Here is a 22,337-nt window from a genome sequence, read left to right as displayed (position 1 = left end):
TTCCTGTCCAGACTCTGTAGCCTTGAGCTCTGTGGTGTTAGGAGTAAGCCCTTCCCACTCCCACCTCTACTGATTGCTAAGGCCTTTTGTATCATCTGGATAAAATCTATTCTAAATCAAGTAATCTCCAACTTCTTATGCCATGGCAATCTAAAAAAAAAAAAAAAAAACTTTATAAATTAAGAAATTAAGACCTTTAAAAAAAGTATTTTAGCAATAGGTAGCAAAGTCTACTAGAAAAAAAACCTGCTTCCTAATTAATTTGCTAACGTTTGATTGACAACTTGCTATTCTAGTGAGACCTTCTAAGAAATACTGATACTAAAATGTGTTAGAGAAAATGCTCAAAGTATATATATACATGTATTGTAGATAAATACAGTAGCAAATTGATAATTATTAACAATAAGCAAGTGTATACAATAAAAGTATGTACCATAAGCCGAACGGTGATTTTCGCTACCAAAGAACAATCATGTTAAGGTTCAAATCATGATTCCCTGATGGATAGAAAAGATAAAAATAAGGGATAAAAATGTAGGTACAAATATCCAAGTAAACTATAAGAAACGAAATAAACACAATATAAGATGAAGACAACTGTTGATGGGAGAAGAATTTAACACCTGTGGTGAAACATGTAGACCAGGCACTTTATTTGCATTACAATAAAGCCAGAATACATTGTTTGACAACATACTTTGTTTACTAAAGGATAGCAAGTATTTTTGCTGGTGGCAGATGTGCATCTTCCAACAAAGAACATTAAAAGGCTGAGGCAATAATACCACTTGTATATTAACCAATAGTTTTAATACCTTCTTATTAATTTTTGACAGCTGATAATTTGAGTAGAAAAACATGATGAATCAAAACACACACCAGTTTTAAAAAAATCCTTCAAAGTAATCTATCATCTAACTGGTAAACACAGAATAAATTCCTAATCTGGCATATTTTTTAATTCAAGGAAAAAAACATATGAATGAGTACTTATAAAAATGTGAATGATCAACATAGCGTAATGACTGGGTTCTCTCACTAAGTTCGCTGTGAAAGGTTCGTCTGGTGTCCTATTTGTTGTCAAGAGGGAGCAACTCAAAGGACATCACACAATCGATAATCCAGCTGGAAGGAGCCATCCAGACTTTGCCCCGCCGAACCCTCTCTGGGAGATGATTAGACAAATCCTCATAGATGATATACTGTGTGCAGAAGCGCTGATCAGAATCTGGTTTGGCGTGGTACGCGACTGTATTGATGGTTTGAGTCACGTCACTGTCTGGTTTGGGCTTTCTACTGAGGATCTGGCCCCCAGCTGCAGTGACAAGCTTAATAAGATTATCCTTCGGATGGTGTTTGAAGGTTCCCCCAAAAAAGAAGTAACATCCATCAAACAGCTTTGGCAACTGAAAAGAAAAAGGAAAAAAAGCATGTTAAAAAGCAGATCAAAATATTTTAAAACACTGCATGTAAATGAGGGAATTAAAAATAATAGTCACAAGCAATAAGCAGTTACCATGTTTCCCCGAAAATAAGACCTAGCCGGATCATCAGCTCTAATGCATCTTTTGGAGCAAAAAATATAAGGCCCAGTGTTGTGATGTGATGTGATGTGGTGTGGTGTGGTGTGATGTGATGTGATATATGATATGATATATATGATGTGACATAAGACCCGGTCTTACATTAAGTAAAATAAGACCAAGTCTTAATTATATTAATTTTTGCTCCAAAAGACACATTAGAGCTGATGGTCCGGCTAGGTCTTATTTTCGGGGAAACACGGTACCTAAGGAGGGGCTGGTGCAAGTTGTATTTCCGGTAAACTCTTGAGTCGTGAAAAATATGCAATTATAGGTTTCCTATTTACTATCTTGTTTCCTAAGACTCAGTTATCATCTCAGGTACTTTTTCACTCTCCTCAGATTTTAGGTGTATTTTGTATAAAACGAAAAATGCAAACAAAAAACTTCACCAATCTTCTTTTATCAGAAAGTTTATTCCTATCTGGTGGGATGTAAAGCCTCAAGAACTCCTAGGGTATCTGAAATTTGGTTTAGGGATACGGGGCTAAACTTAGTTAAATTATAAGAGAAGACCTTTATATGGACCTTTATCCAATCCTGCCCACCCATATTCAGGTCCCTATATTACCGACCTAAGTTCTTCAGATCACCCACAGAGGGAGTGTGGCCTGCAGGGTTCTGGAGACGTATTCCTTGGGACACAACACATAATGAAGCCATGGCTAGGGATCCAATTAGCTATGAAACATACTTCTGAGTGCTTCATGAAAAAAAAAATTCAAAATTCCCCGCTATGAAAATTTTTCTTCATCATTTCTAATATACATATATATCAACAGGATAATGGAACACTATCCATTAAAACTGCAATATATAGCAATAAAGACATATGGTAAGTAAATCCGAGCAGCAGCTGTAAGTCTTCTTTCAAGTTACTTCCTGTATCTGCAACTTCCCTCAGATGCTGAAAGGTTTATGGGAATGTTCAAGATGCCAAAACTCCATTAACATGTGGAATTATTACCTTCTGAATTTTACTGCTCATAGCCATCATCTCTCAGAATCAAGTGCTTGAAATACGTACAATTAAAATTTTAATCAGTCACCTGTACTTGTGGAAAGGGCAGGAGTTTTTCCTGATGGTGACAATATTAAGTTATAATAAGAACAATGAAAGTAGCAGCAAAAGAAAAATACCAGCTGTTCTTTGTTGAGCCTGCTTCTCTGTGGTCCTTTAGGAATTTCATACTTTTCTTCCTGCTCACATTCTTTGCTTTGTAGACATGCTCTCACCCCTGACCAAAAAAACAAGGAGAAAAGCAAAATAAATATCAAGTGAACATTATTTCTTTCTCACTGAAATTAAATAATTTAAGTCATTTTTCTTCTTCACGGTTTCATTTCAAAATAGAAATAGAACCTTTATTTATGCCAAAGCAAAATATAATAAAACTGGCTTTCCGTATACGAGGTCTGACAATTATGTTCACAAACTCATCCTAGAAAAAGTCCTATATAACCTCATTTCTGATTATCACTACGGTCATCTTCAAAGTACTCCCCTTGGGAAGCTATGTACCGACACCAGCACCTTCAAAGCAATTTTGGAACTCTTTTTATGGAATGGCCATCAGAGCTGTCGTATTACTCTTGATGTCCTGAATGTCATCAAAATGTCTTCCTTTCAATATTTCCTTTATCTTTGGGTAAAGAAAGAAGGTATTGGGGGCCAGATCGGGTGAGTAGGGAGGGTGTTCCAATACAGTGATTTGTTTACTGGCTATAAACTCCCTCACAGACAGCGAGCTGGTCCATTGTTGTGATGCAAGAGCCATGAATTGTTGGCCAAAAGTTCAGGTCGTCTAATTTTTTCATGCAGCCTTTTTAGCACTTCCAAATAGTAAGCTTGGTGAACTGTTTGTCCAGTTGGTACAGATTCATAAAGAATAATCCCTCTGATATCAAAAAAGGTTAGCAACATTGTTTTGACTTGTTTTGGACTGATGGAACTTTTCTGGTCGTGGAGAACTGGCTGACTTCCATTGTGCACTTTGATGCTTTGTTTCAGGGTCATTTTGGTACACCCACGTTTTATCACCAGTGATAACGAAGCCCAAAACATCATCTTGCCTCTTCAAAAGGTCTTGGAAAACTTTGACTATCCTTCGCTTTTGTTCATCAGTGAGCTCCTTTGGGACCATTTTTGCACACACCTTTCTCAGGCCAAGATTTTCAGTTAAGATTTTCCTAACTGTTTCTCTATCGATGTTTACTTTGTCTGCTGTGCTTCTCACAGTCAGCAGGCGATTTTGATGCACAATTCGACGAATTTTTGCAATGTGTTTGTCAGTTCTGCTGGGTACTGGCCGTCCTGTCCTCCCTTCATCAGTGACACGCTCTCTCCCCTCAGAAAAATGTTTAATCCATTTGTACACTGCCGTTTTCTTCCTGGCATTACCCCCCATAAACTTGGACTAACATGTCCCTGATTTCACTTCTTCTCTTGCCAAGTTTAACTAGAAATGGAATGTGTGTTCAATGCTCTAATTCAAGCTCAGACATTCATGCGACAGCACACAAAAACATGCTACAATAATAATGAACACCACTCAGGAAGACACCACCACATGTCCACAGCTGTGAGATACTGATAGACCAAGGTTATGTATGAAACCTCACCGAGCTGTTCGTACAGTGCTGCCAATGTGCACGAAGGCAAGTTCGCAAATTTAAGTGTCAGACCTCGTAAAAAATACATATATATAAGAATTCTCTCTTACAGAGAGGACTGAACAATGATTAGGTTGGTGTAAAAGTAACTGCGGTTTAAAAGGTTAAAAATAATTGCAAAAACCGCAATTACTTTTGCACCAACCTAATAGTACCGAACACTGACAGATTTTATTTTCCTTTTTGAAAAACCTAAATCTATACAATTATTTCACAAAGAATAACAATCTAGATTATTATTTACAGCCATTATCAAAACGAGGGTGAATAAAAAGTCCCTCATTTAGTTCATCTCATAATGACCTGCTCTTGAGTGCTCATCTGCTCGTTTTGTGCAGTCATGTCTAATCACCTGTGAGACTTCAGTGATGTAACATTAAGGACACAGCTTTAGTCCACAGCACCTGGCTCAGCTGGCCACACAACAGGGGCTCCACAGGACTTGTTAAAATAAACAACAAGCAGAGCCTAAGACGTGCTTGGGATTTGACAGGTACGACACACTGAAGTCGCCAGTCTAGAGATGACTTGAATATTTCCAATGCTTTAAAGCTGCTTCAACTTAGATCTTCAAAGATGCTGCTTAACATATAAAAGTGAGAAGATTTTTAACAACTCAATATTCCCTCACTCAAAGGCAGAGCTTTGTCAAGAGACTACATTTTTTCTTAACTTGGACTGTTGATGCATAATTCAAATTCAACACTCAGCCTTGGACTATCATTCACCCTCATGTGGTTCTTAATTTGTTAGTTTTGCCTGTGTTTTAGTGTTCCTCTCCCCCAATGTTTTTAATACAAGAATCATACTTAGCTAAGTTTGCTATGATGAATTTCTAAATCCTATTCTTCTCACTACTTTATCATAAATATCATGATTCTTTAAAAAATGTTGGCTTTTTACGTGTAATAATTTCACAAATACTATAATTTTCAATAATCACTCACTGAGCAAAAAACTATCTAATGAAGCTAGTATTAAAGTATTAATTTTGCTGTGCATTGAAAGTGAGCCTCAAAATAAAATTTCTGCCTAGGTCAAGGTACCCAACAGAAACACTGCCAGTGTGCTGACATTACACTATACACTGTTTCCATATTAAACACCAACCCCTAAAACATTAGCAATGTAATTAAATCACTGACTTATCTCACTCATTCTTTTCCGTGTAAACTATTACTTTGTATCATTTGAGCATGTAGTCCCCTAGCTAAGTCTCCTTTCCTAATGATATCTGCAGAGCATTTATACCAGGATTTTTAGATAAATTAACATGCCAGCCTATAAATTCAAGGCCTTAACACTGAACACTCCTATGATATCTACTGTAACACGTGAAGGGCTACTGGTTAACTACAGAAATTACAGAAATAAATAAATGGGCTGTGCTTATACTGGCTGATTGTCCATTTTATGGCCTTATTTTCTGCCTAAAATCATATTAACATGGTGTCTGTTGTTCCTGGTAATGTGCTGACATTAGTCAGTCAACAGCTGTAGGCTTAGAAGACATTAGAATGGATGGAGTAAGCATGGCATCAAGAGAAATGAGATGGCAGACAAGAAGAGGGCAGCATGGCGCTGCCACAGGAAGGTGCCAGTGCTTTTATAGTGTCATTATGCCCCAAGTCATAAAACGCTCGGCTTTATAGCAATTGTTCAGTAAATTTCTGTAAAGGCAGAAAATTCCACGCTCCAATTACCACTACTGAGCTGAATGAAGGCTGCATTCCTCTGATAGTCCCTTATTCCAAGTTACAATGCGCTAATTCTCTAGGCTACATAATAACAACTAAAGAAGGAGGAAACTACAGTGTGTGTGTGTGTGTGTGTGTGTGTGTGTGTGTGTGTGTGTGGTGGGGGGGGTTCCCCCTAAAAATTAAGCAACAGTTTCCAGGTCTGTAACAACATTTTTGAAAGGTGACAACATGTTCTGTTAGAGTTGCTGTCATAGCATAGAAACCATTGAGAATTTTTTGAAAGCTAGGAGTGACATGTAGTCCAAGGGTTGCAACTCTAATCTCTAATACCTACAAGGGCCAATCAGGTTACATAAACATGTGAGGAACCTGGTGTTAACGGTAGGAAGTTGTGGAGAATGCAACAAATAGGAAAATACACATGATACTTACGGACACAAAAATTAAATGGATATGCTGGACATAACCACATAAATTGTGTCTGTTTTGGCCCTCTGACAGCCAATTTGAAATTCCTGATGCTTCAGCTAATCAATCTCTTCCTTTCATTGATAAGGAAACTTAAGGCCTAAGAGATTTAAAGCAGCTTGCCCAGTGACACAACTGAAGACAAAACTGTTTAAAAACTGAAAATCCTATTTTACTTAATATGCTAGTCTTAATAATTATCATATAAAAATATGAATTTTTTCAGGGAGTATCTTTAAGCATTCCAGAATTTTCTTAATTCTCTCATATTTAGGTTGTTCTCCCTACTTCTTGCTATTAGAAATAACAATGCATGTAGTTTTATTCTTTCATCTATATTACTTGCTTAGGGTAAATTCTCAGAAGTGAAACTATTAGATCAAAGGATGTTAATTTTTTTATTCTTATAAAGGATTTCTGTAAGCATTTAAAGTTGCCTAATCAATCTTAGTTGACAGAAATGCTTTGGTAGACTTATTTTCTGATAATTAGCAGTTTGAATAGAAAAGAATGACATTTATTTCAAAAATTCCACAGCACTCTCAATATCCACTTGAAGGAACAAATTTTAATAGGAAAGTATAAATATGTTAACCTGATTATGAGGTTATTTATCAAATGATGATACAATGATTGTCTGTCAGGTTCCATCCTCGTCAACTAAAACAAAAATCAAAAAGCACCCTATTTGGCCCTTCCTCGTCTCACAGACACAAGTCTAATGCCAACTGTTTGGCACATTCCCCCAGCAACTCCCTTAGGTGCTGAAGAGTTTCAAAACTTCCACAGGAGCAATTTTCTTTAAACTTAAATGAGACCAGGGAAGGAGAGATTATTAAAGAAAAAATGACGGCCATCTTCTCTCCCCTTCACAATGACATGAAAAACAACGCAGAATTGTTTTTTTAAAGGTGAGGCTAGAGGAAATTTTGAAAGCAGTATTCCAAAAGAACAAGTCAATAAAAGATCATTTCTCTTACTGAAAGCTGGTTTACATCTTTAAGATATAGTTTCACCTTATTCGTACTCTAAGAGATGAATAAAATGACTTATTTATATTATCTTCTATTCATTCATTCTAGTCACCTCTTTAATTACCAAAATTCACCCTCACAGAGATGGTTATAAGTTGCCTGTGAGGAATTACTGTCAAAACTAGGACTAAAACAAAAATCTTAGCCACAAATTTAATCTTGAAGAAGGAACTTCTCCTATCTGTATCTCCCATTTCCGTAAAATAAATATGACAAGACAGAATGGCTGGTACAATAGTAAAATTATGGCCTATTTTCAAAATCTTCATGCTAAGTCCATTTACTGTAACATTGTAATATATCCTACATATACAATGTATAGAAATAAGGGATATTAACCAATTAAGACACCATATGTTTAAATAGAAAAATTCCAATGGTTAAATTTGGATAGTTACTCTTTTTGTTAATTTGTTTAAATTTGTTAAATGAGTCAATTATCTACAAGAAAGTTTAGATAAAATTTCCTCTTAAATCTACATGGTTTATGGAAAAACCCTGTAAAAAAATATTAAAGTTTCTATATACTTAAGTCAGTAAAGGTTTCGCCTACCAGCAAGCTAATGGATATCCTCAAAACATTAGATCAAGTTTTAATAAATCATACATTTTTACAATTAATTTTGAAAGCTTTGGTCCACCTCCTCACTCTTTAACATAGATGGTTTTCAGATAGTTTTGAATAGCTCTGAAATTTTTTTTCAATCAAACTAGATGTTTACCACTAAGAACAACATACAAACTGTGTGAAATATGTATTAGGAAAGAAGGTATTTGAGGTTTCTTGCCTTCTAATTGTCTCAAACTCTGAAACTACCTCTCTTTGGACTCTGTATTAGACAATATGGGGGAATGAACTTCAGAAAGAGCATCCATCCATCCTTCATCCTAAAAGAACCACTGATATTAGAATATGTTATTCACTACTGTGAGAATCACCAAATAGCACACTATTAAGTCAGCTTGAGTCCATCAGCAATTCTATAAAAATGGCACGGCCAAGCCATTAGATTGACAAAAACTTTCTTAAAGAAGACAGCTTTTATGGACATGAATCATGTAGCCTGTCTATGTAACCAGATGCAAGTTCAGCATATTCACAGGAACTATATACTCAAAGTTAAGTGGTAAATGCCTTAACATTCAAATTTTCACATGGGTTCTTTATTACTGACACCTTATTATGAAAATCTATTCCTTCCTATAACCACTGGCAAGATTTCTGGCACAGATTCAGTACAAAAGCCTCTATAATCGTGGAACTATTTTACATCAGTTGTTTAAAACATTGAGGCCCAGTAAGACTTGCCACAGATCTGAAAGGGAAAAGAAGGTTCAAATACAAGACTGAGACAGAAGGGACAACTGTTTTCCTATGTAAATGGTCAGTCCAATTGCTTATCATGCTTTTGAAACTGGTCATGACTGGGAGAGACTAATAACAGACTGGCGAGGTCGGACACGGTGGCACTGCCGGCACGGCTGCTAATCCACCGCATCCCTGGAGACTAGCATCAAGAAAAGTGGAGCTGCATTAAAAGGACATGGATACCAACTGCTAAAAGAAAACCATTTTACAAACCGAACTGACTTCAAACTAACAAATTAGTAAGATAATAAAGATCTTAATAAATCAAGCATTTCTACCATAAAACCTTCAAAGCACAAAGCCATAAAACTAAGTTTTTTAAAGCTAATTCTGATCCATCATTTGCTTCTTAAAACGAAAAGTTTCATCAAAATTACACACTGGTCTTTTTCCTTTCACTTTTTAATTTGAAATAATTACAATTCCATAGGAAGCCGCCATGAAATGTACAGGGAAGCCGCATGCACATTCCTGCAGTGTCTAGTGTCAACATGTTCCACAGCCACAACACAGTAACAAAAGCGAGAATCTGACATTGATACAATCCATACAGCTCATCCAGATTTCATCACTTATACATGCAGTGTGCGTGTGTGTGTGTGTGTGTGTGTGTGTGTGTGTGTGTGTGTCTCATGTGTGCCTGGATATAGAGCTATATAATTTAACCACATGTGTAAGGTAACCACCCCTAGGATCAAGATACAAGACTGTATCATCACAAGATTCCTCCTATAACCCATTTATTGCCACTATTCTTTCCTAAACAATTAGTTAACCAAAAAGGTCAAGCCACTGTCCTATTTTTGCCACTGTTCCAAAAGTAGATACTTCAGCTCTTAAGGAGTAGAAAATAACTCTGTACGAGCTTCTTTTTTCATTTGGTTTTAAGTCCTAAGCAAATCCAAGGTTAAAAAAGGCAAACAAGTAAGAGTGGGGAAGGGGAAAAGCAGCTCTGAGGTGCCAGTGTTTGACTGCCAGCAGGCAACGGGGATACATTTTCAGGGGAGGTTAGACAATAGCTCCTATAACTGCCCCAAAACAGGTAATACAAAGCAGTCTCAATTTCCCAACAGCTACCTAAAATATACTAGATAAGCTAAGAAAGCAATAGGGTTTTATACATAAAAGGTCATAGAAATTATAGAGAGAAGGCAATAAACTACTTATGTTTCATAGCAATGTATTTAAAACATTCATTAAGTCAAATAAATCATTTAATAGTAATATGGATTACTTGTCCTTAAATGTTTACTATATAATCTATTAACTCTTTATTAAAATAGTTGATATTGTAGAAAAAGAGGCTTTAAAACCAGAACCTATTTGTGGACATTTACCAAGAACATCTAAATGATACCATTAATAAGAGAAGATTTTGCAAAACACCGTTAACTAACCAGAGGGAAGAAAATTAGCATATGTTCCTTAATTAGTGGCACTATGAAAAATGAAGTCTACTTAATTCATTTTGTAATTCTCCCAAGTCCAACACTTACACTCGAATTTTAGGATCCAGCATCCATTGAGAATCCCAAGCATACATTTCAAGGTGCTCTGAACTTTATCACCAGGAATAATGACATGAGTTACTAGAATACAAAAAAAGCAGTTAGAAACAGAGATATAAACCAAAATAATCCTTTAACTAACTAGTCTGCTTTTTATAACCAGTTAGTCCTCATTTTATTAACTTGTATCTTAATTTTCCTCAAAGGCAACAATTTTAACACTTAGGTATAAGATTTCTTTTTTTTTTCTCTAGCCTGGGCCACCAACATGAAACAATCAGATCATAAACCACATTATCTTAAAACCACATTAGCAAACATGCTTTTTTGTTTTAATTTCAAATTCAAACTGAAGAATTAAAGCATTATATACACTATAATTTGTCATTAGCAAACTCAGAACTTTGCTCTTCTGACATATTCTGTCCTAAACCCAGGGCAAAGCTTTAAACTTTGCATTTCCTAACCAAATTAAGCCTATAAGTAGCTTATAACAATAAAAATATTTTAGATTTATTACAAGATTCAAAGTATATAATCATATATCAGTAGCGCTCTACAGAGAAATTACCTATTTATTTTCAACCAAAAATAAGTCAATAATCCTCACCTGTACTGTCGAACTCAGCACATTTTTTAGCCTTGAGAATTGCTGCAAGCTCACCGAGCATTTTCTGTTGTTCTGAAGAAAGCCCACTGCCTACAAGTACAAGAGGTCCACCCCTACGCTGACAAGTGTTCACCTGTTAATGAAAAAGGAGACGCCACAGTGTTAAAAATACTTAAAACCAGAGAAAAGGTATTACACTGACCTTCGCTTTATATAAGTTTGAATTCCATTACTTACTTAGCTTACTCTATCTAGTAATTCTCAGTAATTTCCATTGACTCATCACTCAAAACCTCAATGCATTTGAATAATTACGTTTCTATTTCTTTATTTCCTCCACAATAAAACATTACTTGGGATAGCTCTCTATACCCAGGGCATCTTGTTTCCTTGATTCTAAATTGGGTCTCTCTAGAGTTTTACAACTTCATTCTGTCACCAGTAAGCCTTTTATTTTAAAATAACACAAAATACCCACTTAAAATTCACAATTCCCTCTCTCCCTTCTACTAACTTATACCAATAGAGTTAAATTCAACTTGGTCTATTTAGTTTAAATTGAGATTATGTGAAAAATCAAAGAACACTAAGACTTCTAAAACAGCAGTGACCTCAAAGAAAGAAACAAATTTTTAACATCGAAACAGTAACCTTTCAAAACCAAAACAATGAAAACAGACAAGCAAATACAAGTTAGATCAGATTCACAACTGCAGTAAGTCAATGAAGCTCATGAAAAGGAAAGTGTGCTCTACTAACAAAGACTAATATTTTCATTTTAATAAAAAGACTTAGAAGAGTATTACAGGAGACAAAATAAAGAGAAGGCAATAATGGATAGCACTAGAGATTAGATATAAACAATTAAAAAAAAACAATGGGATGACTTCAACAGTAGCCAACAGAAATTTAATAAATGGAATTGGAATGAGAGTTGGCCAGCGCTACCTGATAAATGTGAAGCAACAATGAAGAAAGAAAAGCTAAATCAACACTACTGCATGAAAGGATACAAAGTTAAACACAAGGCTGTTATTTACAAACACAAGACACAGGGCCCTCCTACATGTGTGACTGTGTATGTACACTGGACATCTGGGTTCTCAAAGCTCCAGAGGACATGAGTGAAACACTGACGATATGATCACCAGTAGAGCTCAGCAACCAGATTAGAGAAAGCTGGTATTTAATATTCACATATCAGAGTAGTGATCATTTATCCAGTCTGATACCCTAAAATATTACACCTAAACTGTTGGCTACATTTATAAACAGATCAATCTAATAATTCATTTACTTGAAATACATTAAATGAGTCTAGTATGTGCTAAGTAAGTATGTATACAAGACATTTTTCAAAGATTTTCAAAGTCTTTTTAAATGGCAATATTCAGCACCTAAAGGTTCAGCTTCCTGGATTTCCTTACTCCTCGAAGGCTCAAGTTGCAAAAGTTCTTTTTACTGGACATGCTATGCACATTACACACATATTTACATCACATTTCTGCCTGTGGATCTTTCATATTCGTTAAATTATAAGATGACACAACCATGTGTATCCTAAACACTGTACACACTCCATATATGGAAACAGTTCAGTGCACTTTATGGATTATTCAATTACTATACAATGGAAATACAAAAAAAAAAGTATTTCAATAATTCTTGTCAGTTATACAAATAAGTGCTCTAAAATAGCGCTAAATGGAACACATTACTTTTCAGTTTATATAACTCCATTTCAGCTAAATTAGTTCTCTACACAAAATACAAGAGTGAAAAGATATCAATTCTAAATATAGGAAGGACATGACACTATTTCTACCAGCCCAAGGCAGGCACCAAAGTGGGTCAAGCATTTTCCTATCACAGTTTTTAAATTTGAATACAAAATAGAAACTGGCACTAATTTCTCATAGTTAAGTAATGCTGTTTAAAAAAAAAAACATAAAGCAAACAGCTGCCAAAGCCATATGTCTGATTTGGGGCGGCGGGGTGGGGAGTAGTGGTGAGAGTGACAGGTGGGGTGGGGAGGGGGGCGCATTTGGGTTGAGTAAGCAGTGGTCTCACAACCATGAAGTTCAGACGACACTTAAGAAACATCCCAAGGGTTCAAATCCTGATTTTACAGAGATTAGACACTATATACACTGGCATTATACAAACTCTTATTTAAAGAATAGTCCGATAAGGAACATTTTCTTAGGTAAGTGAGTTATTCTTAACTAATGAGTTTATCAAAGATAGTGTTTACAAACTTATGGAGACAAAAAACAAAGGATTAACAAGCTGCTCAAAGGATCATGGGCAGAAAAGTCACACAATGAACACTGCAAGCAGCTTTTTAAGACTTGAAGCTTACAGGCTGCTTCTCAAATTTAAAGCAGTGCTTTCCAACAGCCATTCATCTATACTTGAGACAATCAAAACTTCTAAATGGGAAGTAGAGGAACTCAAACCCCACCCACTCATCACCCCTTCCCTTCTGCACGATGCTCCCTGAAGCAGCTCCCGAAACAGCTTAGAAATCACTGATCTGAAGGATCAGGCGCCTGTGCTTGTTTCAGGGCAAGCATACATCACGAATGGCGCCCCAGGAGTCAGTCAGTCATTCAGCACATACTTATTGAGCACCCACTATTGGTCAGGCCCTGTTCTCAGTGCTGGGGCTACTACAGTAAACTAAAGCAGCAAATGCCTGCCTTCATATAGTTTATATTCTAGTTGGGGGGAAAAAATCAATAAAATAAAAATGTCAATAAAATAAAAATAAACAGGGTCGGGGTAAGAAGCACTGGCAGGTTGCAGTGTTTGACATCCAGGAGGACAGAGACGTCTCTGGTAGAACCACACTGGACTCGGATCTGAAGGGAGCAAGGAGCACGTCACGTGCACATCTGGCTCCTGGCAGAGACAAGAGCTCGGGCTAAGGACCCGGTACGACGCATGCTTGGTGGATTCAAAACACAGCAGGACAGCCCATGTAGCTGAAAAAGAATGAGTGAAGGGGTCTGGTAGTAGCTGGAGGAAGGCAGGTCCAAGAGCTTAGATTTTGAGGATTATATAAAGAAAAATCCCTTTCAATTTAGGATTTGTTATCACTACCGTTTTCTTACCTAAGTATCTACCACTAAGATAGTAAATAATGAACTCTACAGGCCATATCCATGTGACATGTAAAAAGGATAGGTTTCCTACATTTAGTAACAACATAATAGTCATGGGGAAGTTGAATTGAGAGGATAATCACTTTCCTCTCTTCTGAAGGGCACTGCCATCCTCAGACTCCAAGAATACCATAAAGATAGCTTTATTTTTGACACATTTAAAATCATCTTTCTCCAGCTTTTACATAAAAGGAACATTGGCAAATGACAACTTAGTTATGCTATGTTCTGCCAGCAAAGTTCAAGTTCAAATGAATAACGTAAGTGCCAATTTATAGTTGTTAAGTATGTTAAGACTGAATGCATACTGACCTAAGATTTAAATAATTTGTGTTCTAAGTGACCCATTCAAAAAAATTTATTTTTATGGCTGGTTAAACTTGGGCAAATCACCTTTCTAGATCTCAACTTTCTCATTGGTAAAATGAGGAAATTAACCTTATTTCTAGGTTCTCTTCCAGTGCATTACCACCGTCCTTGCAAGACAAAGTTTTCTCTGTATGGTCCTAAATGGTCAACATATCCATTTCTCTTATGTCCCCCCATCTGAGCAGGTGCTCAACATAGTGAGCCCACCAGCCATCTCTCTGAAATCCCTCTTATTCTCTCCATCCCACATCACTATTATTACCAGCCACAGGTGCAGCCCTGACATTTCACACGTGGATTCTACAACAGCCTCCTACCCAACCAGTCTTCCTTCAGCCTTACGCCACGCTCCCACCTGTCCTCTGCAGGGTCCCACGCCAGTCAAAACACAGCGAGGTGCCCCATGAGCGAGGGAAATGAAGTCTAAATTTCTCCTCGGGGAATCTGAGGCCTTTCACAGACTGATCCCAATCCAGCTCTTTACCTTCAATTCTTCTTTAACACACCTTACGTTCCTCTCACACTAAACTTGTTTCTCAGATTTCTAAGGTCCTTTATGCTTCCCGGTCTCTGAGCAGCTGCTCCTCTCTTTGGGACTGCCATCCTCACTCTGTAACCTGACTGCAGTGAGCAATGTTGGTTGTCCACTCAAAATCCATTCCTCACTCCCCACACGAGAAGAATCCCAGTTTTGTTCAGATAACACTCTTCCAGGACTGACCCTATCTTTAACCACGGGGTATGTCAAAACCAATTGTGTGACCAAGTCAGACCAGTAAGACATAAGGGAAGTCCACCGAAAGGTTTTAGCCCTTTAACACTGGACACTGTCGCATGTGGAATTGTGGCAATCATTCCATAACCACTATGGGGCAGATTAGTGAGGACAAAGCTGCCAAGCTGAGGATGGCAAAGTACAAAGACAGAATTTGGATCTTTGGTGCAGCCACTTAACTGCTGAACTAACCAAGTGGAAAGCTATCAGATATTGGGATTATTTTTATATGATATACTATCTTTAAGCATTTGAGTGGAAGTTTTCTGTTAATTGCAACTAATATTCTTTTCTTTTAACTGAGATATAATGGACATGCAACATTGTATTAGTTTCAGGTGTACAACGTATTTGACATTTATATATTGCAAAATGATCACAAGTCTAGTTAACATTCATTACTATATACAGTTGCAATTACTTTTCCCTGAGAAATTTTAAGATCTACTCTCTTAAAAACTTTCAAATATATAATACAGTATTATTAACTGTAGTCACCATGCTGTATGTTACATCTGATGACATATTTCATAGCTAGGAAGTTGGTACTTTTTAACCTCCTTTTTAACCTCCTTCACCCATTTTGCCCCTTCATTTCCAACCCCCTCACCGCACCCAGCCCTCTGGCAACCACCAATCTGTTCTCTATATCCCTGAGATCAGGTTTTTTTGGGTTGTTTTTAAGATTCCACAGTAAGGGAGATCATACAGTATTTGTCTTTCTCTGACGAATTTCACTTAGCATAATGCCCTCAAGAGTCATCCATGTTGACAGAAATGGCTTGATTTCCTTTAAGGCTCAAAATTATTCCATTGTGTATATACATATACACAAAATATATAGACACACACACTGAAGAGTCAGGGTACCACATTTGCTTTATCCACTCATCCACTGATGGACATTTAGGTTGCTTCTGTATCTTGGTGTCATAACACTGCAACGAATATGGGGCAAGGGACACATATATCTTTTCCAGTTAGTCTTTTCGTTTTCTTTAAGTACCCAGAAGAGGAATTACTGGATCATATGGTAGTTCTATTTTTAATTTTTTGAGGAACCTCTGTACTGTTTTCCATAGTGGCTGTACCAATTTACATTCCCACCATCTGTGCATAAGGTTTTCCTTTTCTTCACATCCTCGCCAACACTGTTGATAACAGCCATTCTAACAGGTGGGATTCTCATTGTGGCTTTGCTGTGCATTTCCCTGATCATTAGTGACGGTGAACACCTTTTCATGTATGTAGGTGCCATGTGTATATCATCTCTGAAAAACTGTCCATTCAGATTCTCTGCCCATTTTTTTAATCAGATTTTTTTTTTTTTGCTACTGAGTTGTAGGCGTTCTCTTTACCAATAGCCTTGTATTAGATACCACACTAAAACTTTGACCTTTCAAGGCTTAGACATATTCGTTGTCACCTGCTCTGTGATGCTCTCCCTGATCCCTCTTAAAGTTTGATTCTCCCTTCTGTATGATTCTACTGTACTTTTTTTTTTTTTTTTAATTGGGGAATGTTGGGGAACAGTGTGTTTTCCAGGACCCATCAGCTCCAAGTCAGTCACTGTCCTTCAATCTAGTTGTGGAGGGCGCAGCCCAGCTCCAAGTCCAGTCGCCGTTTTTTCAATCTTCAGTTGCAGGGGGCACAGCCCATCATCTCATGTGGGAATTGAACCGGCAACCTTATTGTTGAGAGCTTGCGCTCTAACCAACTGAGCCCATCCAGCTGCCCCTCCAAAGGCTCAGCAGCAGCTCGTTGTCTTCCATCTAGATGTGGAGGGCGCAGTTCACTGCCCCATGCGGGAATCGAACCAGCAACCCTGTTGTTAAGAGCTCACGCTCTAACCAACTGAACCATCCGGCCGCCCTCTACTGTACATTTTATGGCTTCCATTATGAATTTATTACATGTGTAATAAAATTTTTTACATCTATATTCCCTACTAAACTACAGGTTCCTACGGAATAGGCATTCTTTCCACTTTATCGCAAGTTTGTACCTCTCCTAAGCAAGGCTCACATAGCCAACTACCCATTCAACATCTCCATTTGACGTCTTAGAGACATAAATTGGCAGAGAACTATTCATTTCCTTCTTCACGGCAGCAAATGGTACTACCACCTACTCTACTGCTACAGTCATAATAACCTACTTTTCCCCCACATTTCATCGATAATCCATCAGAAAATTCTGTTGTCATCAATTCAAAAATATATACTAAACCTCATTATTTCTCATAATCTCCACTGCTATTACCTTACTCCAGGTCATCATGGTCTCTCTAGCCTGTCACAATGAAATAGTCCTAAGCAATCTCCCTGCTGCCACTCTTGCCCCCCGCCACAGTCTCTTTATTACAAAGCAGCTAAAGTGAACTTTCTAAAGCATAAATTAAATCACGTCATCCCCTCGCTTTACATCCTTTCAATGGTTTCCCATTACTCGTAGACACTCACTAGTTGCCAGAAATAATGACCTTCTTTCACCTTTAAATACAACAAGCTCAACCACTGAGGGGCCGTTACACTTGCTATTCATTCTGCTTGGAACATCTGTCCTCCAGATATTGACCTGGCTACCTCCTCTCATCACTCAGGTTTCAAATCAAATATCCATTGTTCGAAGGCTCTCCTCAATGACCCTAGTTAAAGCAGTGCATCTTCTGGAGTCCACCACCTCCCCTCAATTACACTCTACAAAATCTTCGTCAAGGCACTCATTTGTAAGTTCCTGGAATTATTTTACTTGTATTAGCTTACATATTTACAGTCTGTTCCTTTCCCATCTCTCACTAGAATGTAAGCTCCTTGAAAACAAGAGTTCTATCAGTCATATTTATTACGTATGAATGTTGCCTAAAATATGGGGGGGGTGGGTCAATAAGTATTTGTTGATACATTTATTCTGATTTGTGTCTTTGAATTCACAATAGCTACTACACAGGAAGTGCTCAATAATTATTTAGTGAATGAAAGCAATTTGCTAACTGGAAATTTTGCCATTATGCTCCTTTCAGAACCAATTTCAATAAAAGCCATAAATTTACCAAAGCTAAACCCATACTTACTACTGGGCATTGGCTAGTTGACGATGATTCATTCTTCTCTGGTAGCAGCAACAGCGATTTCATATTTTCACTGTCTGTATAATCCACAGGTCGCAGACCAAATATGTTACTGGTGAAATAAGTACAGATGGGTTTAAGTAAACAAAATGTGACTTGATTCTTAACTAAATGGATGCACTAGCAAAGATTTTTTTCCAACTTCCTTAACACACAATTTTTACTAAAATAAATGACTCAGAATTCACATAAAGCATTAATGATCAAGCATCACAAGCTGCTGAATTCAATGGAAAAAAAAGAGGTGAAATTTTAATTTGACACCAGACCATTACAGGGGGTATTCTTAATTAAATATATTGTTACTTACACATAAATTTTTTCACAACTCAGTATTCTTCTGTATTCATATTCATATTTGAAAATACAGTTTCATAATTATTAATCACTATGTGTGAGATGCTTTCAAACGCAAATAAAAATCATTTACTGTAGCAATTATAGGCTCTATCATCTATATAAACAAATACAGAAATTAGATAAGTTCACAGGATAGGCATTTAGATCCACTAGAAGGAAAACTAATGCCACATGACAAAATTTAATACAGTAGTGAACAGGGCACTTTTTAAATTAATTTTAATATGTATGTACGCTATAATCTGTAATAATCACAGCCATCACAGAACAAACTGAAATGGTTTAGAGAACAAGTTGATGCAGACTGATGTGGACTTCTCCATGTACTAATTCATAAGTCACAGAATATTACCCTGGAAGAGACTTTAGAGACACAGCACGATTGTTATTTCACAGATGAGAAAACAGAGAGAAAGGCTCCAATGACTAGACTGAGGTCTTGCTTTCTTTGTTCGTTACAGTGATATTCAATGTTGCCCATCATTGGTCTTTTACTTCTAAGTAAACTGTTACAACTATACAACTTTTGTCTACTATTCTACTTCCTTACATGTGGTTTCAAAACGATTTTAATATACTATACTATAGAACAAAGTTTTCTAAAATGAGCATTTCTTTTATGGTTTTTAAGGTTACGGTATATCTGTATAATGGCCACTAAAGTTCATGTGAAAATGCAATGAGTTAAACAGGATATAAAATGATAAACATAGTATATTACCAATTTTTAAAATTGTATTCTATGTATTGAAAAGGAACTGGAAAGAAACAGTGAAACATTAGTGGAAGAAGAAGGAGGAAGGTGTCAGCTCTAAACACAGGGATGAGAGACAGAAGCATCTAATGGGTTTAGGGACAAGGTTATTAATGACCTTGGAGAAAGCTGTTTTGATGCTATAGTAGGAAAAGAAAACTAGTGAATTAAGAAAGGAAATGAACCATGGCAAACGTTTCTCTAATGACTGACATTTTACTATCAGATGTAGTCACTCTTCCTTTTTCAGACAATGCTGGGTAAACACGGACACATTTGTATTCTCAGATACCCACTTTACGCCCAGGTCCAATAATGTGTAACCTTCCTCTGGCAACAGTCTTTCTCCAGCCCAGGTATAGTATAATCAATTCTACTTCAGCTTTCTGATTTACAACAAAGTGACACAAGCCATCGTGTTGAAATTTGGGTCTTCCCAAATCCCCTTATATTTGAAACAGACAATCTCAGCTTATTTCAAAAGGTAGCTGATCTCATCACAATACTTGGTACTTCTCAATTTCATTCTCTAAATTATTATGCCCACATACCAAATACACAATCTCCTTACACACATACTCTGTAAGTATAACAATCAAAAAATAGAAATCTGAGTTAAACAACCAATATTCTAGGTCTTAAACCACCAAAAGCAAAAATGAAAAAACAAAAAATTGTTACACTATATGCCATCAAAAAAATTACCGCACACATAAGGACATTTTAACAAAGACAAACGTAGATTTTACACTTCAAATAAATAAAATTTAAGAACCCAATCACATGCTCTTTAATGCACAGTAACTGTAGCATACTTGTTTTACACAAATAAAATCCACTATAATAACATGGAAAAAATATTAATAAAAGTACTTTCCAAAGTACTATGACCATCAGCTAGTGAGGACTTTCAACCAAAAACCTAACAAATAAGACAGTCGTCTTGTAAGATGCTTTTACTGTCTGAAGAACTGTTTCATAAAACGACTAGCAGGATTCTAATTTACATTTAGAGTTCTTACTACACAAAGCTTATTGTCTCATATGATTTTTAAACCTGTGGTTCCTCCACTTAGATTACAGACAGCTTCTGCTTATATGCAATTCACTAATCCCTTAGCCCTCCTGTATTGCTAATGAACTGGATGGAGAATGGCACATTACAAAAGGTAGGTTGAAGATAATCATTTAAACCTCGGTCCTGCATCGTGGGAGATGAAGCCTATTAAATCCTACCATGTTTCTGCTTTGTCAAGGACAACTGAAATTAGGAATTAGACACAAGATTACATGTGGCACCTTCACAACACCATAGCAAGAGAAGACAGGATGTACGTAAGGTTTCTTCTTTATTATGGGAGCACAAAAAAGTCGTAACTATTTTTCCCATAATGATGTATTTGAATGGACTCACACTTTGTTTACAGACCTTGCGTCAAAAATCAGTTTCAGCTATACATAATTAGATTTATTCTTTTTAAAAAAATATAGTAATACTCATACATGGAGGAAGAGTCAAATGCACAAGGGACTACTAATGTAAATGTTTATTAATTGAACAGTGATAAATCAGTTATTCTCCATCACTACATAGGGAAAAAAAAATTTTAGAATAACTACAATACCATGAGCTCAAGACAAACATCAATAATTTTACTTCTATTTTATTAGATTGGGTTACCAAGGGAATTTATTGAATGATTTTTTTCGAAACGTTCTTAATATAGCACATGCTTATTTTCTTTACTTTAAGCTAAAGTCTTAACACTTAAACAAGGTATTTTGGAGGCATACATAGGACTTAAAAAATATTGTTCTTTCCCCTTAATCTTACTGAGCACAAATACTAACACAACAGGTTAAGTACAAAACTGGTAAAGTATAAACCAAAGCACAAATAATGAGGTAAAATGTGAGACGAATTCCAAAGAAGGTAAAGAACACACATTAACAAACAAAATAGCCTTGAACCCAGGACTAGAAACTGGAATTTGGTGGATGAATGTCAAGGGCTTGTGGAGGGAATAAAATACACGACTGTTGAAATAGATGGGATTAATGGACGAGAAAGCCTTCTATCAGGGCTAAAGAGCCTAATAACTCTATGTTCATGTGTAGGAGCCAAATGCTATAGGAAAATCAATGAAATAATCAGGCATAAAGCAACAGACATTAGAGACAAAGATGGTACGGAGCTGTGAAAATGGAAACACCAATGTAACAACACTTAATTAGGGCTGTTTTCAGATACAGAAAAATATCACCATCATTACTGCTGCCTTTACACAGTGTATGACAGTGTATTAATACCTTCCATACGCACCACGCTTGACCATTCAGTTCTCTCAATGCCCTGTCAAAGATAGTCTTATAACTCAGTGAATTCCAATCATCACATATGCTTTATCTATACTAAATCCTAAAAATTGTATTTTCCTGGTTATTGAAACATTTTACATGACTACTAACCAAGAAGATACTTTTCTGATTCTGAATTTTTTTTCTGTTCCTTTACAACATAGTATGTTGGCAAATTTTATCAGTTTTTTTTCTTCTAATGCATTCCAGCTCCATTGCTTTTGCTGTGATTTTAAATCATAATTTTGAAAAGACATTTCATAAAATTTCTAATGATATGACTGAAGATTTTAAATTTACTTTAAAATCTTGACAGAAGATCTAAGTGTTGATAAGTTACTGCTTTTTATTATTGAAAGCTACCCAGAAATACTGGAAGATCAATGCTACTGATAGAGCTTAATAGAGGCTACATAAAAATGAGTGTATGTATTATTACGCATGTACACAGCATACATCTACCAAAACTAGCAATA

General features: G+C 36.4%; 1 protein-coding gene across 1 annotated transcript in view; it reads right to left on the bottom strand.

The window, feature by feature from the left end:
- Positions 1 to 632: 632 nt before the first annotated feature.
- The window catches only part of BARD1 (BRCA1 associated RING domain 1), a 70,252-nt gene continuing 48,547 nt past the window's right edge, over positions 633 to 22,337 (bottom strand). The window contains exons 7-11 of the mRNA XM_033111361.1: positions 18,333 to 18,441; positions 10,949 to 11,081; positions 10,327 to 10,419; positions 2,727 to 2,824; positions 633 to 1,409 (exon numbers count right to left, since the gene is read on the bottom strand). Of these exons, the coding sequence (XP_032967252.1) occupies positions 1,074 to 1,409; positions 2,727 to 2,824; positions 10,327 to 10,419; positions 10,949 to 11,081; positions 18,333 to 18,441 (769 nt within the window). The 3' untranslated portion in view covers positions 633 to 1,073. The remainder of the gene's footprint in view (positions 1,410 to 2,726; positions 2,825 to 10,326; positions 10,420 to 10,948; positions 11,082 to 18,332; positions 18,442 to 22,337) is intronic.

This window comes from Rhinolophus ferrumequinum, chromosome 8 (assembly GCF_004115265.2).
Source record: "Rhinolophus ferrumequinum isolate MPI-CBG mRhiFer1 chromosome 8, mRhiFer1_v1.p, whole genome shotgun sequence".
Taxonomy (NCBI): domain Eukaryota; kingdom Metazoa; phylum Chordata; class Mammalia; order Chiroptera; family Rhinolophidae; genus Rhinolophus; species Rhinolophus ferrumequinum.
This window is presented reverse-complemented; position numbering and strand designations above follow the sequence as displayed.